Source organism: Mesoplodon densirostris, chromosome 8 (assembly GCF_025265405.1).
Source record: "Mesoplodon densirostris isolate mMesDen1 chromosome 8, mMesDen1 primary haplotype, whole genome shotgun sequence".
NCBI lineage: Eukaryota > Metazoa > Chordata > Mammalia > Artiodactyla > Ziphiidae > Mesoplodon > Mesoplodon densirostris.
Genome location: NC_082668.1, coordinates 95,942,755 through 95,959,374, shown reverse-complemented (window position 1 = coordinate 95,959,374; position 16,620 = coordinate 95,942,755). Strand labels below are relative to the sequence as shown.

The 16,620-nt window shown below is 39.0% G+C and overlaps 1 protein-coding gene across 1 annotated transcript in view; it reads left to right on the top strand.

Moving 5' to 3' along the window:
• Window positions 1-16,620, top strand: part of PDE11A (phosphodiesterase 11A) — a 440,483-nt gene that overhangs the window by 58,837 nt on the left and 365,026 nt on the right. The window contains exon 2 of the mRNA XM_060106356.1: window positions 1,492-1,650. Coding sequence (XP_059962339.1) covers window positions 1,492-1,650 — 159 coding nt within the window. The remainder of the gene's footprint in view (window positions 1-1,491; window positions 1,651-16,620) is intronic.

Sequence of the window (16,620 nt, the reverse complement as noted above, 5' to 3'; positions counted from 1 at the left end):
CTTTCTTCCCATGTGAAAGTAAGTTGAAGGTAGTATGACATTTCACCTCAACATACTCTAGCATGTATATCCTAAAAATAACATTCTCCTACATAATTACAATACCACTATCACACCCAAGAAAATTTATATTGATACAATGATATTATCTAATATAAAGTCCTTGTTCAACTTTCTCTAATTGTTTTCCTCCCAAATTGCATAACAATTTTCAATGAAGGATCTCACATTTCATTTAGGTTTCAGGTCTCTTCAGTCTTCTTTAAGCCAGCACAGCTCCCATGGCTTTATCTTTATTTTTAATTTATTTCATCTCTCCTGATATTGACATTTTTGAAAAGTGCAGGTCAGGCTTCTTCTTTTTTTTTTTTTTTGCGGTACGTGGGCCTCTCACTGTTGCGGCCTCTCCCGCTGCGGAGCACAGGCTCCAGACGCGCAGGCTCAGCGGACACGGCTCACGGGCCCAGCTGCTCCGCGGCATGTGGGATCTTCCCGGACTGGGGCACGAACCCGCATCCCCTGCATCGGCAGGCGGACTCTCAACCACTGCGCCACCAGGGAAGCCCCAGGCTTCTGATAGAATGAGCAATAATCTGCGTTTTTCTTAACTTTCTTTTCCTGAATGACCAGATTCAGCTCTTTGACAAGAACATTCCACATTCTTGATGATGCTGTGTCCTTATTGCATCACATCAGGCGGCACACATGGTGCTGTTTTGTCTCATTAATGGTGATGCTAAGTTTGATTACTTGTTTAATATGTCCACCAGATAATGGTAAAGACATCTTTTTCTCTTTGAATTTAATGAGGCACTTTGAGACTAAGTGAATACCCTGTTTAATAACAGTTTTTCATCCAATGGTATTGGCATCTATTGATGATCCTTGCTTGTATCCATTATTGTGTCTGTAGTTGCAAAATAGATATTATATAATTTTATCAGTCCTTCTACATTTTTTAGCTGACATTCTGTAAAGAAGCCTTTTACCTCCTCTCTACCCACCACATTAAAAACATTTAAAAAATATTTAAAAAGTATCAGTATGGGCTCATAAGTTCTGTTTTTTTCATAGGATCATTTTGACCAAGGAAACATATTGCTTTTTCTGCATACTTTTTCATAATGCTTAATATATATTTCTTACATGATACTTCATAGCTAGTTGTCTATGTGAAATAACATATTTTAATAAATAGCACAGTGTGAAGTTCTATTAAAAACATTTGCCCCTTCCCCAATTTTGATATATTGTTGTAGTGGGGTTTAAAGTTTCTCTCTTCCTTTACCATGGTTAAAAACTATGGTGGTGATTTATTTTCATTTATATTCCTTTGGTGAATTCAACATGAAATCAAATCTGTTCTTGTTATTAAAAATCCGTGGGGTGAAGTTCCCAGTGATAAGGTATCACACACAGAAACATTCTCTCTCTTTCTCCCTGACAACAATGCAAATGCAGTTAATGATGCCCTCTCTGTCTTACTTTTAGGATCGAAGATTCAATGATGAAATTGACAAGCTAACTGGATACAAGACAAAATCATTACTGTGCATGCCTATCCGAAGCAGTGATGGTGAGATTATTGGTGTGGCCCAAGCGATAAATAAGATTCCTGAAGGAGCTCCATTTACTGAAGATGATGAAAAAGTAAGATTTCATGCTTTTTCTGACTTGTACTTTCCTTCTTGATCACTGATTGCTATTCTCCCTGAAAAGGACAGGAATTAGGTGAATAGCTGTTGGATTAGCCCATTCATGGATCAAAGAGCTTTTTCTCATATTACACGAAATGTAATGGGAGTTCTTTGCTATTTTGTAGAATGTGGTGTAATTGAAAATAATTACTTCATCTTCTTCTTAGCTTACTTTTCATTGCAAGCACTAGTAGTATTCTTGTTATTCCCTAGTCTTTATCTTCCTTATAAATAAGCTTTTTAATTGAGGATCACAGCACTACCACACATGGCCCAGGGAAAGATAGGGGAGTTAGGATGATTACTGTGTTTCAGAAGCTCAGCATTTTCTCTTATAGTTTCATAATTACTGTGAAGAACTGTTTTCTCAGTGTTTAAATAAAAATCTCAATAAAATGAATGTTTTTAATTGTTACTCCAAATTGCTAATAAAAAGAACATTATTTGTGTCCATGAAGAGCAGTTGGCCTTGATAGAGTGATGTACTTTTTGCTCTGAAATTTTGAGTTCTCTCACCAGCATTTTATTCACCAGCTCATTTTAAAGAGAGACCTTCAAAGAGCTTAAGTTGTGGCTTTGAATCTCTTACCTTCTTATTGAATAGAATCTGGTGGAATATTTATAAGATTTGTGGTAAAAGCAAATCTCAAGTTAGTTTGTTTAAGTTTGATGACTGCCATACTCTTACTTGATTATAAAAGACACTTTATAATTCAACCTTCTGGCTATGAGGTTGCTATTTGCCAGTGCTGATTACTAATGCATTAAATTAATGCAAATGTTCTGGTATAAAAGGTCAACATAAAATATGATTATAAGGAGACAAGATTTTTTAAGTGTGAAGTGAGTCCTTTATTGAGGTCATTTCTGTAGTCAAATTTGAGCAACCCAGATCCCAGAAAATGTTTATAAACTCTTAGAGCATGATAGGACCTCAGGCAAGGTCTTACCAATTCATTAATCAACTACAGTGTTCAAGACACTTGTGTTGGGGCCATAAGAGACAAAGATAAATCCCAGATGTGCTATGCCATGCAAGAATGCACAAGGAGGAAGGCAAGGTCAGCAGTAAGATGTTCTAGGACATGCTGTGATGGCCTAGGAAAGGGAGGATGAGTCTTACTTGAAGAATCTGAAGAGGCTTTGATCTGATCTCTGAAGAAAGTGTAGGCTTCCCTAAGACAGAGCCAGGTGAGAAGGTGAGGCTGTTTAGGAACATATAAAATATAGTCTACCTCATTCACTATGCAAATGTTCCCATGGGATGTACAGATAGAACAAAAATTTTATTTTGTGCATTTTGTACCGAAGATGACAGAGTCCTATAATTATGTGCCTCTTATAAGGACTTAGATAGAAGGATTTGAGCTTTTTCTTTCTAAACATAACAGCCACATGCCCACATCTCCCAAACCATTGAGTTTATACACAGATATTAGTCCTGCCTTCACTCTGTCTCTTTCATTTAAGAGGATCCCATTATATATTTAATTTTCATCTGTGATTCCATTTATGTTAGATTTGTTTTCTGGACTTTTCTCATTGGATTTATACTTACGATGTAGGGCTTCATGAGCTCTGGACGGTTTAAAGGGAAGGTATGCACAGAGCTTTGTCCCTGTCTTGAACAGCATCAATGCTTAGCTCTCCTGAGTACGAGAGCTGGGACTGAGCTCCAGCTCGGCTAGAGACAAGCAGCCTGCTCTGGGTGAGCCACTTAACCTCTGACTTTGTTTCCTCTTCTGTTGACTAGACTGTCTACCATTCTACAGTATGAGAATTCAGTAATCATTAACAAAAACTTTGTAAAATATAAGAAACTAGGCAAATGTAAACATAAACTTTTTTTTTAAACTATCATTTTCCCAAAGAGTTTCAAAATGTTATTCTATATTTGTCACTTATCCCCAGCCAATTTATTTCTTAGGTTTAACTTCATTTGAGTATTTCCTTGCTCAAATGTTATATTTTTTCTCCTCTGCAATTATCCCATGTACCCACAGTAACATTTTATTTTCCAAGCTCTACGATTTCCTCACCTGATTAAAAAACCCTACTTTAGTCTCACTTCTTGGAAAAAAAACCTTACCACTTAGGTCAGGTAGGTTGTGTTCTTGCAGGTGACACTGGATGGAGAATATTTTTATCTCAAATTTTGTATCTGGCTCTTTTGTGCATGAATTCTATATATTGTAAACCAAACAAGAGTGGTGAAGAAGAAAAGCAGAAAACAAAATCTAGAAATGATTAATGGGAAAGAACAAGATCTAGAAACTTTTTTTCAAATAAGAGAAAACATTGTGGCATAATGGGTGCATACAGTCCAGATAGTGAGTCTACCTGGGTTGAAGTTCCATCTCAGCCACAGCCTGTGTAACCCTGGGCAAGTTACTTAGCTTCTCTATGCTCCCATTTCCTCCTTTTAGGAGAGAGATAATAATAATAATAATACGTATCTCCTAAGGCTATAGGGGGTTAAATGAGAAAATACAAGGAAAGAACTTGGAAAAGCACCTAGCACTTAGTAAGTGCTCATAAAAGATTAGCTTTTACTGATACAACGTTAATATGTGTAAGATACAGGCAGGTCTCAGTTAAGAAATTACCTTTGTATAATTTAAGTCTCTAAGTTTTTTATATATTTATTTTTTTTGCGGTACGTGGGCCTTTCACTGTTGTGGCCTCTCCCGTTGCGGAGCACAGGCCCTGGACGCACAGGCTCAGCGGCCATGGCTCACGGGCCCAGCCACTCCGCGGCATGTGGGATCCTCCTGGACCAGGGCACGAACCCGTGTCCCCTGCATCGGCAGGTGGACTCTCAACCACTGCACCACCAGGGAAACCCAGTCTCTAAGTTTTTATTAAACACAATGTATATGCCAGTTTCACTGTTGGAGTTTCAGCAGCGAAGTGAGGGATATACTTCTTTATAAATTCACAGTTCTCTTGTGTGATTGTTTATGCACATACTGTTTTACTTGATTGTACAAGATTATGCTTATACCAATTTGTATTCTACTTTTTAAAGTAATTTCTTACATATGTGTCCACATGTGAATGTAGTCTACATTTGCCATTTTTAGAGATTATAAAGTTTTCTTCTTTTTCTATGTTGTCGAGCTTGCACAGTCATTGTCCTATTACTGGAAATTCTGGTTGTTTCCAGTTTTTCACTAACACAAATAGCCCCTGAATGAACATCTTGAACAAGTCACCTTTTTCTTTTGTGTTATTTCCTTGGGTTATATTCTAGAGAAGGAAATTACTGCGTCAAAGGGCAAGAAAAGTTTATAGCTCTTATTCCAAGTTATCAGATAGCTTTCGGAAATACCGAACCCATTTACAACGGTAGCAACGTACATATACCACTCTTCACAGAGCCCTGCCAGATTTGTTCAATTCACATTTAAAAACTCAAATTACTTTGCCTTAGTCTGCTAGGCAGGCTTCAGAGAACCTCCTCCTGCATTTACCAGTATAAACTCCAGCAACAGAAGTTTCAGTGTTGCCTGCAAGTAAGGAAACACGGGAGGGAAATGGAAGCACAGTGCTTAGGGTTAGGTGAGGGGCACCAGATCAGAGAGCCTTTGGGGCAGGTTCAAGTCTTTGCCTGCTACATGTTAGCTCAGTGACCTTGAGCAAGTTGCCCCATCCCTGTTAGCCTCAGGACCTCCTAGCGTTGTGAGGAGTAAAATAGAGCACAGATGTAAAGTGCTTAGGGTAGCACTTATTATCAATAAATGAGCTCCATGAAATCTCACCATCTACTTCAAACCCAAAAGAAAATAATTTGAACCGTATTTGTTATTTTACTTTATACATACAACTGCTATGTCATCGTCCATATGGGTAGTGGTAAATTTATTGCACGTTTAGCATAATGTGATTTGTATGTCCTGATATCTTAAAATGTCAACTTCTGGAGATTATCAGCTGTGTTATGTTTGGTGTAATTCCAAACCATTTTGCAATATTAGAATCAGTAAATTATTTGCCTGAGATAAATTAAAAATTAAATGCGGTGCATTCATTTCTAGTCTATTTACATCCCTAACATAATTGTCCATAGGATCATGTTGTGTTTCTTGAAAATTCGATACATACCTAAGTTTCAGTGACTGTGCTGTATCATGTAATAGTTGATGGCAGCTCTGAGAAAGGTCACCAAGTCCATTTCCCACCTACCCTGCCCTCATCCAATGCAGGAATCCACCTGACAGATGGTCATCCAGGCTCTGCCTAGAAACTTCCCTTTCAGTGACTTTAAAATCATCATGCTCGGGCTGGGCTTCAAGATGGTGGAGGAGTAAGACATGGAAATCACCTTCCTTCCCACAAATACATCAGAAATACATCTACATGTGGAACAGCTCCTACAGAACACCTACTGAACGCTGGCAGAAGACCTCAGACTTCCCAAAAGGCAATAAACTCCTGACGTACTTGGGTAGGGCAAAAGAAAAAAACAAAAAACAAGGACAAAAGAATAGGGACGCGACCTGCACCTCTGGGAGGGAGCTGTGAAGGAGGAAAAGTTTCCACACACTAGGAAGTCCCTTCACTGGTGGAGACGAGGGGTGGCCGTGGGGGAAGCTTCAGAGCCACGGAGGAGAGCACAGCAACAGGGGTGCAGAGGGCAAAGGGGAGAGATTCCCGCACAGAGGATCGGTGCCGACCAGCACTCACCAGCCTGAGAGGATTGTCTGCTCACCTGCCGGGGTGGGTGGGGGCTGGGAGCTGAGGCTCGGGCTTCAGAGGTCGGATCCCAGGGAGAGGACTGGGGTTGGCTGCGTGAACACAGCCTGAAGGGGGCTAGTGCTCTACATCTAGCTGGGAGGGAGTCCGGGAAAATGTCTGGACCTGCCTAGGAGGCAAGAGACCATTGTTTCAGGGTGTGCGAGGAGAGGGGATTCAGAGCACCTCCTAAATGAGCTCCAGAGATGGGCGCAAGCCGCAGCTACCAGCATGGACACCAGAGACGGGCATGAAATGCTAAGCCTGCTGCTGCAGCCACCAAGAAGCCTGTGTGCAAGCACAGGTCACTATCCACACCTCCCCTCCCAGGAGCCTGTGCAGCCCGCCACTGCCAGGGTCCCATGATCCAGGGACAACATCCCCGGGAGAACACACGGTGCAACTCAGGCTGTTGCAACATCACGCCAGCCTCTGCTGCCACAGGCTGGCTCCGCATTCCGTACCCCTCCCCCGCCAGGCCTGAGTGAGCCACAGCCCACTAATCAGCCGCTCCTTTAAACCCGTCCTGTCTGGGTGAAGAACAGATGCCAGAGGGCAACCTACACAAAGAGATGGGGCCAAATCCAAAGCTGAACCCCAGGAGCTCTGTGAACAAAGATGGCAAAGGGAAATTTCTCCCAGCAGCCTCAGGAGCAGCGGATTAAATCTCCACAATGAACCTGATGTACCCTGCATCTGTGGAATACCTGAATAGACAACGAATCATCCCAAAACTGAGGTGGTAGACTTTGGGAGCAACTGTAGACTTGGGGTTTGCTTTCTGCATCTAATTTGTTTCTAGTTTTATGTTTATCTTAATTTACTATTCAGAGATTATTATCATTGGTAGATTTGTTTATTGATTTGGTTGCTCTCTTCCCGTTTTTGTTTTTATAAATATATATATATATTTTTTTCCTTTTTCTCATTCTGTGAGTGTGTATCTGTATGCTTCTTTGTGTGATTTTTGTCAGTATAGGTTTGCTTTTACCATTTGTCCTACCGTTCTGTCTGTCCATTTCTTTTTTTAGTATAGTTTTTAGCGCTTGTTATGATTGGTGAATTTCTTTTGTGGTTTGGTTTCTGTCTTCTTTCTTTGTTTTTACTTTTTAAAGTTTTTAATAATATATATATTTTTTATTTTAATAACTTTATTTTATTTTTATTTATTTATTTTTTATTTTTTTACTTTCTTTCTTTTCTCCCTTTTATTCTGAGCTGTGTGGCTGATAAGGTCTTGGTGCTCTGGCCAGGTGTCAGGCCTGAGCCTCTGAGGTGGGAGAGCCGAGTTCAGGACATTGGTCCACCAGAGACCTCCTGCCCCGTGTAATATCAGAGGGCCAAACTTCACCCAGAGATCTCCATCCTAATGCTAAGACCCAGCTCCACTCAATGACCAGCAAGCTGCAGTGCTGGACACCCTATGCCAAACAAGTAGCAAGACAGGAACACAACCCCACCCATTAGCAGAGAGGCTGCCTAAAACCATAATAAGTTCACAGACACCCCAGAACACACCACTGGACATGGTCCTGCCCACCAAAAAGACAAGATCCAGCCTCATCCACCAGAACACAGGCACCAGTCCCCTGCACCAGGAAGCCTACACAACCCACTGAAACAACCTTACCCACTGGGGGCAGACACCAAAAAGAAAAAGAACTACGAGCCTGCAGCCTGAGAAAAGGAGACCCCAAACAGAGTAAGTTAAGCAAAATGAGAAGACAGAGAAATACACAGCAGTTGAAAGAGAAAGGTAAAAACCCACCAGACCAAACAAATGAAGAGGAAATAGGCAGTCTACCTGAAAAAGATTTCAGAGTAATGATAGTAGAGATGATCCAAAATCTTGGAAATGGAATGGAAAAAATACAAGAAACGTTTAACAAGGACCTAGAAGAACTAAAGACAAACAAACAATGATGAACAACACAATAAATGAAATTAAAAATTCTCTAGAAGGAATAAGTAGCAGAATAACTGAGTCAGAAGAACGGATAAGTAACCTGGAAGATGAAAGAGTGGAAATAACTACTGCGAAGCAGAATAAAGAAAAACGAATGGAAAGAATTGGGACAGTCTCAGAGAACTCTGGGACAACATTAAATGGACCAACATTCAAATTATAGGGGTCCCAGAATAAGAGAAAAAGAAAGGGACTGAACAAATATTTGAAGACATTATAGTTGAAAACTTCCCTAATATGGGAAAGGAAATGGTCAAGTCCAGGAAGCGCAGAGAGTCCCATACAGGATAAATCCAACAAGAAACATGCCAAGACACATATAAATCAAGCTATCAAAAGTTAAATACAAAGACAAAATATTAAAAGTGGCAAGGGAAAAGGAACAAAAAACATACAAGGGAATCCCCATAAGGTTAACAGCTGATCTTTCAGCAGAAACTCTGCAAGCCAGAAGGGAGTGGCAGAACATATTGAAAGTGATGAAAGGGAAAAACCTACAACCAAGATTATTCTACCCAGCAAGGATTTCATTCAGATTCGATGGAGAAATTAAAACCTTTACAGACAAGCAAAAACTAAGAGAATTCAGCACCACCAAACCAGCTTTACAGCAAATGCTAAAGGAACTTCTGTAGGCAGGAAACACAAGAGAAGGAAAAGACCTGCAATAACAAACCCCAAACAATTAAGAAAATGGTAACAGGAACATACATATTGATAATTACCTTAAATGTAAATGGATTAGATGCTCCAACCAAAAGACAGAGACTGGCTGAATGGATACAAAAACAAGACCCGTATATATGCTGTCTACAAGAGACCCACTTCAGACCTAGGGACACATACAGACCAAAAGTAACAGGATGGAAAAAGATATTCCATGCAAATGGAAATCAAAAGAAAGCTTGAGTAGAAATTCTCATATCAGACAAAATAGACTTTAAAATAAAGACTATTAAAAGAGACAAAGAAGGACACTACATAATGATCAAAGGATCAATCCAAGAAGAAGATATAACAATTGTATATATTTATGCGCCCAACATAAGATCACTCAAAACATAAGGCAAATCCTAACAGCCATAAAAGGGGAAATCGACAGTAACACAATCATAGTAGGGAACATTAATACCCCACTTTCACCAAAGGACAGATCTTCAAAACTGAAAATAAATAAGGAAACACAAGCTTTAAATGATACATTAAACAACATGGACTTAATTAATATTTACAGGACATTCCATCCAAAAACAACAGAATACACTTTCTTCTCAAGGGTTCATGGAACATTCTCCAGGATAGATCATATCATGGGCCACAAATCAACCCTTGGTAAATTTAAGAAAATTGAAATCGTATCAAGTATCTTTTCTGACCACAGTGCTATGAGACTAGATATCAATTACAGGAAAAAAAACTGCAACAAATACAAACACATGGAGGCTAAAGAATACACTACTAAATAACCAAAAGATCACTGAAGAAATCCAAGAGGAAATAAAAAAAATACCTAGAAATAAATAACGACGGAAACATGACGACCCAGAACCTATAGGATGTAGCAGAAGCAGTTCTAAGAGGGAAGTTGATAACAATACAATCCTACCTCAAGAAAGAAGAAACATCTCAAGTAAACAACCTAACCTTTCACCTAAAGCAATTAGAGAAAGAAGAACAAAACCCCCCCAAAGTTAGCAAAAGGAAAGAAATCATAAAGATGAGATCAGAAATAAATGAAAAAGAAATGAAGGAAATGATAGCAGCGGTCAAAAACTAAAAGCTGGTTCTTTCAGAAGATAAACAAAATTGATAAACCTTTAGCCAGACTGATCAAGAGAAAAAGGGAGAAGACTCAAATCAATAGAAATAGAAATGAAAAAGGAGGTAACAAGTGACACTGCAGAAATACAAAGGATCATGAGAGATTACTACAAGCAGCTATATGCCAAAAAAATGAACAACCTGGAAGAAATGGACACATTCCTTGAAAAGCACAACCTTCCAAGACTGAACCAGGAAGAAATAGAAAATATAAACAAAACAGACCAATCACAAGCACTGAAATAGAGATTGGAATTAAAAATCTTCCGACAAACAGAAGTCCAGGACCAGATGGCTTCACAGGTAAATTCTATCAAACATTTGGAGAAGAGCTAACACCTATCCTTCTCAAACTCTTCCAAAATGTAGCAGAGGGAGGAACACTCCCAAACTCATTCTACGAGGCCACCATCACCCTGATCCCAAAACCAAAGATGTCACAAAGAAAGAAAACTACAGGCCAATATCACTGATGAACATAGATGCAAAAATGCTCAACAAAATACCAGCAAACAGAATCCAGCAGCACATTAAAAGGATCATACACCATGATCAGGTGGGGTCATCCCACGAATGCAAATATTCTTCAATATATGCAAATCAATCAATGGGATACACTATTTTAACAAATTGAAGGAGAAAAACCATATGATCATCTCAATAGATACAGAAAAACTTTTGACAAAATTCAACACCCATTTATGATCAAAACCCTCTAGAGTAGGCATAGAGGGAACCTCAACATAATAAAGGCCATATATGACAAACCCATAGCCAACATCATTCTCAATGGTGAAAAAACTGAAAATATTTTCACTAAGATCAGGAACAAGACAAGGTTGTCCACTGTCCCCACTATTATTCAACATAGTTTTGGAAGTTTTAGCCACAGCAGAGAAGAAAAAGAAATAAAAGGAATCAAAGTTGAAAGTGAAGAATAAAAGTTATCCAAATCAGAAAAGAAGAATCTAAATTGGAAAAGAAGTAAAGCTGTCACTGTTTGTAGATTACATGATACTATATATAGAGAATCCTATAGATGCTACCAGAAAACTACTAGAGCTAATCAATGAATTTGGTAAGGTAGCAGAATACAAAATTAATGCACAGAAATCTCTTGCATTCCTATACCCGAATGATGAAAAATCTGAAAGAAAAATTAAGCAAACACTCCCATTTACCATTGCAACAAAAAGAATAAAATACCTAGGAATAAGCCTCCCTAAGGAGACAAAAGACCTGTATGCAGAAAACTATAAGACACTGATGAAAGAAATTAAAGATGATCCAAACAGGTGGAGAGATATACCATGTTCTTGGATTGGAAGAATCAACATAGTGAAAATGACTCTACTACCCAAAGCAATGTGCAGATTCAATGCAATCCGTATTAAGCCACCAATGGCATTTTTCACAGGACTAGAGCAAAAAAATTCACAATTTGTATGGAAACACAAAAGACCCCGAATAGCCAAAGGAATCTTGAGAAAGAAAAACAGAGCTGGAACAATCAGTCTCCCTGACTTCCATCTCTACTACTGGAGCAATCAGTCTCCCTGGCTTCCAACTCTACTACAAAGCTACAGTAATCAAGACAGTATGGTACTGGCACAAAAACAGAAATATAGATCAGTGGAACAGGAGAGAAAGCCCAGAGATAAACCCACACACTTATGGTCACCTTATCTTTGATAAAGGAGGCAAGAATATACAATGGAGGAAAGACAGACTGTTCAATAAGTGGTGCTGGGAAAACTGGACAGGTACATGTAAAAGAATGAAATTAGAACACTCCCTAACACCATACACACAAATAAACTCAAAATGGATTAAAGACCTAAATGTAAGGCCAGACAGTATAAAACTGTTAGAGGAAAACATAAGCAGAACACTCTATGACATAAATCACAGCAAGATCCTTTTTGACCCACCTCCTAGAGAAATGGAAATAACAACAAAAATAAACAAATGGGATCTAATGAAACTTAAAAGCTTTTGCACAGCAAAGGAAACCATAAACAAGATGAAAGACAGCCCTCAGAATGGGAGAAAATATTTGCAAATGAAGCAACTGACAAAGGATTAATTTCCAAAATTTACAAGTAGCTCATGCAACTGAATATTAAAAAAACAACCCAATCCAAAAATGGGCAGAAGACCTAAATAGACATTTCTCCAGAGAAGATATATAGATTGCCAACAAATACATGAAAGAATGCTCAACATCACTAATGATTGGAGAAATGCAAGTCAAAACTACAATGAGGTGTCACCTCACACCAGTCAGAATGGCCATCATCAAAAAATCTACGACAATAAATGTTGGAGAGGGTGTGGAGAAAAGGGAACACTCTTGCACTGTTGGTGTGAATGTAAATTGATATAGCCACTATGGAGAACAGTATGGAGGTTCCTTAAAAAACTAAAAATAGAACTACCATATGACCCAGCAATCCCAGTATTGGGCATATATCCTAAGAGAAGCATAATTCAAAAAGGGTCCTGTATCACAATGTTCATTGCAGCTCTATTTACAATAGCCAGGACATGGAAGCAACCTAAATATCCATCAACGGATGAATGGATAAAGAAGATGTGGCACATATATACAATGGAATATTACTCAGCCCTCAAAAGAAACTAAGTTGAGTTATTTATAGTGAGGTTGATGGACCCAGATTCTGTCATACAGAGTGAAGTAAGTCCGAAAGAGAAAAAACAAATACCGTATGTTAACACATATATTTGGAGTCTAAAAAAAAAAATGGTTGTGTAGAATGTAGGGGCAGGACAGGAATAAAGACGCAGACGTAGAGAATGGACCTGAGGATACTGAGAGGGCGGAGGGGAATCTGAGACGAAGTGAGAGAGTGGCATGTACCTATATACACTACCAAATGTAAAACAGATAGCTAACGTGAAGCAGCTGCATAGCACAGGGAGATGTGCTCGGCTCGGTGCTTTGTGCCCACATAGAGGGGTGGGATAGGGAATGTGGGAGGGAGCTGCAAGAGGGAGGTGATATGGCGATATATGTATATGCATAGCTGATTCACTTTGTTATAAAGCAGAAACTAACACAGCAATATGAAACAGGTATACTCCAATAAAGATGTTTAAAAAAATCATCATGCTCTTTAAAGTTTTTGCAGAATTAGCAAGAATTTTATCGGTAGTGGTTAGAGTTTTGTGTGAAATATAGTCTGCCATATGCACGTATTAATAATTTAAGTTACATACTGACAAGTTACTAGTTTGGTAGTTCACATTGTAACTGCACCCAAAAGCAGATCATACAGAAGAGACGGTCAGAATTTCCTGGTTTACCTCATGCGTTTCCAGTAAATGTTCCTATTTTTCCGTGATATGTATAAGCTAGCTGACTTCGGTCGTATGACTAGATTCCTTGCATTCAATTAATTTATTGCTTCATTTTCCTGAGTGAGTAAAAGGAAGTGTTATTTTGCACAATAAAGTAATGAGGCCTCGATAGGAGCAAACATTTGAGTTCTGTCAAGTTGTATGTGCACAGCAGAGGAAACCTGGGATATGGAAATAAGCATGGGCTCTTATCTGACCTTCCTAGATTGTCTATACCTGGGCCTCAAAGGAGCTATTTCTTATTGCATTGTTGCATGAAGACTATGTCTATTGCGGTTACTTTCCAACAGCTGACATATAAGAAGTTGTGGCTTGAAGTTCTTTGGCTAATCTGTATAGGGTCTCTTTAGCCTGTGATCACCTCTCTCCAGCTCATAATTTGGAGCGTTCAGCTACCCTGCTATTCTCCTTCGTGCCAACATGTTCAGACACCCTGCAGAGCTGGGATGCAGCCAGCTGAGCTTGGCTGCCACAGGACTGGCCACATTCCAAGAACTTGTTATGGTTGATGCTGCCCTGCCAGTTGGTGTTGAGGATGGTGCACGAATGATGCTAATGAGTCTTGCAAAAGCTGGAGTTTTGCTATTTGCAGCAGGCCTGAGACTCACAGCCAGATAAGGGAAGGATTTCATAAGCTCTTGGTCTTACATTTTTAAACTGTTCCTGATTTTGTGAAGGCCAATGTGTAGGATCCTGGTGAGATGTCACGGGTGCAAAAGCTATTAAATTTCACATTAGTGGGGCAGGAGGATGTTGAATACTTCACGCTGATAGGGGTAACAAATTGGTGGTCCCAGAAGATTGAATGCAGCTCAGAGATGTATGACTTGCATGGTATTGGACTGGCATAGGATTGAATTTGTTTTTTTTTTTTGGAAAGCCTTTAGACGTGCCTACAAGCTCCAGTTCTGCCATAATAGCCAATCCCCAAGTTACTAGTCAATTTAATAAAATCAGCTTAAGCAAAGATGGGCAGGTTTTTTTCTGTCATCTTATGAAGAGTTAGATTCTATATGAAGGTACTTTTCAAAAGTGCTTTTCAAATTGTTATTTTTCAAAAATCTTATTATATGTGTGGCTAGTGGTCCTATAACTCTGTTATGTGGTTTGTATTAATACTGCATTGTCTTTTGGATACCCAAATGTTAAACGAGCAGTGAGTTAACTAATTGTAAGAAGTGGCCTTTTTCCCTCTTTCCTGTCTATATTCCAATTAAGTTAGATTTTCGAAACTGTTGCAATAAAATTAGAATAAAAAAATCAGTGTTTGGCAAAAGGTTTTAGAAGTCCTGGCAGATGGCTCATGATTTCAAGTTATATTCAATTAATAAGATTTCAGTCCTGAAAAAATTTGGATTGAATTTCATAACTTGTTCATTGCAATATCTTGTCTACATTTAAACTGTCTAGTCAGTGCACTATTTGCCTTTTAACATCTATTACCCAGGTCGTGTGTAATCACTGAAGCTACAAGAGCTTCAAGACCTATTTCATGTTGTGTGTTCACTGGACTATGTCTGACTGAGAATTTCAGAAAGAAACAATATTTACAAGAAAACTATTACCAACACAGTATCTGTCAGAACTCAGGTTCAACTTCAGGGAATTTTTTTCTATTGGAGAAGTACTGTCTCTGACTTTTAGCTCTATTCTCTGCCTCTTCCTTAAGCAGGGTCTAAATTTGGGGAAAGAGTGTGAGTCTGCCTGCCAGGGTCAGCTTAAGGGTTAACACTCAACAAAAACTGGGGACTTCTCTGGTGGCGCAGTGGTTGGGAATCTGCCTGCCAGTGCAGGGGACACGGGTTCGAGCCCTGGTCTGGGAAGATCCTATATGTCATGGAGCAGCTAAGCCTGTGTGCCACAACTACTGAACCTGTGCTCTAGAGCCTGCAAGTCACAACTACTGAGCCCGCGTGCCACAACTACTGAAGCCTGTGTGCTTAGAGCCCGTGCTCTGCAACAAGAGAAGCCACTGCAATGAGAAGCCCACGCACCGCAACGAAGAGTAGCCCCTGCTCACCACAGAGAAAAAGCCCTCATGCAGCAACGAAGACCCAAAGCAGCCAAAAATAAATAACTAAATGAATAATTTTTTAAAACAAAGAAACAAACAAAAGCTGGTCATTCTGCCCCCGACTTGGTCATGTCCTTCCTACTCCTGTACCTTTACTCATACTCTTATCTGATTGCACAAAATTCTCCTCTTCTTCACCCTCTTTCAAGGTTTAAGTCAAATCCTGTCATCTTAAGTAGTTACTATTCCAAAATCGATTATTACTTGTCCTTAATAGTGGTTCCTAATGTTTTATAGTTTAGCTTTTTTTTTTTCAGATGTCCCCAGGGATTGCAGTTGGATTTTGACTAACCATTCATTGAGAAAATATATAATGACCAAATATTCAGGAACTAAAAATATCAATAATACAACAGTTGGCAAAATGAAAGGCAATATGTACATAGTATATTTTGTATTTCAGATGCAAATAATGCTTGGTATGCATGCAGATTTACAGGCTCCTTGCAAAAATTCCAGTGTCTTCAGATGGCTGATATGCTGGGTTTTGTCATTTCCTGCTTTTTGAGCTTCTCTTTTTATGTTTCTAAGATTTACCAAGGAAATGATAAGTGCTTGTCCTTCTTTCTGTCTCTTTCCATATCCTTTGCAGAACCTTGTAAGGTAGTTTGCATTTATCAGGGACATGAAACAGCAGGACACAAATAAATGAACTAAAGTTATAGGGCTGTAACTGTTACAGTGCAGAATCAGGAGGAGTTTGAGTGATCATTGATCTGAATATCATTTTTAATGGCCAAATAATGTTTCACTGTGGAAGAACAATCCACTCATTCACTACTTATTGAGTTATACTTAGTAGACACTACTATTTTTGAGGCACTGTTCCAAGTACCAGGGTTAAACTGCTCAATAAGAGATAACAGTTCCTGCCTTCTTAGAGTTTACATTCTTGTGGTAAAGGGAGGTAAGAAAGAAAGTAAATATATAAGTATATAACATAACTT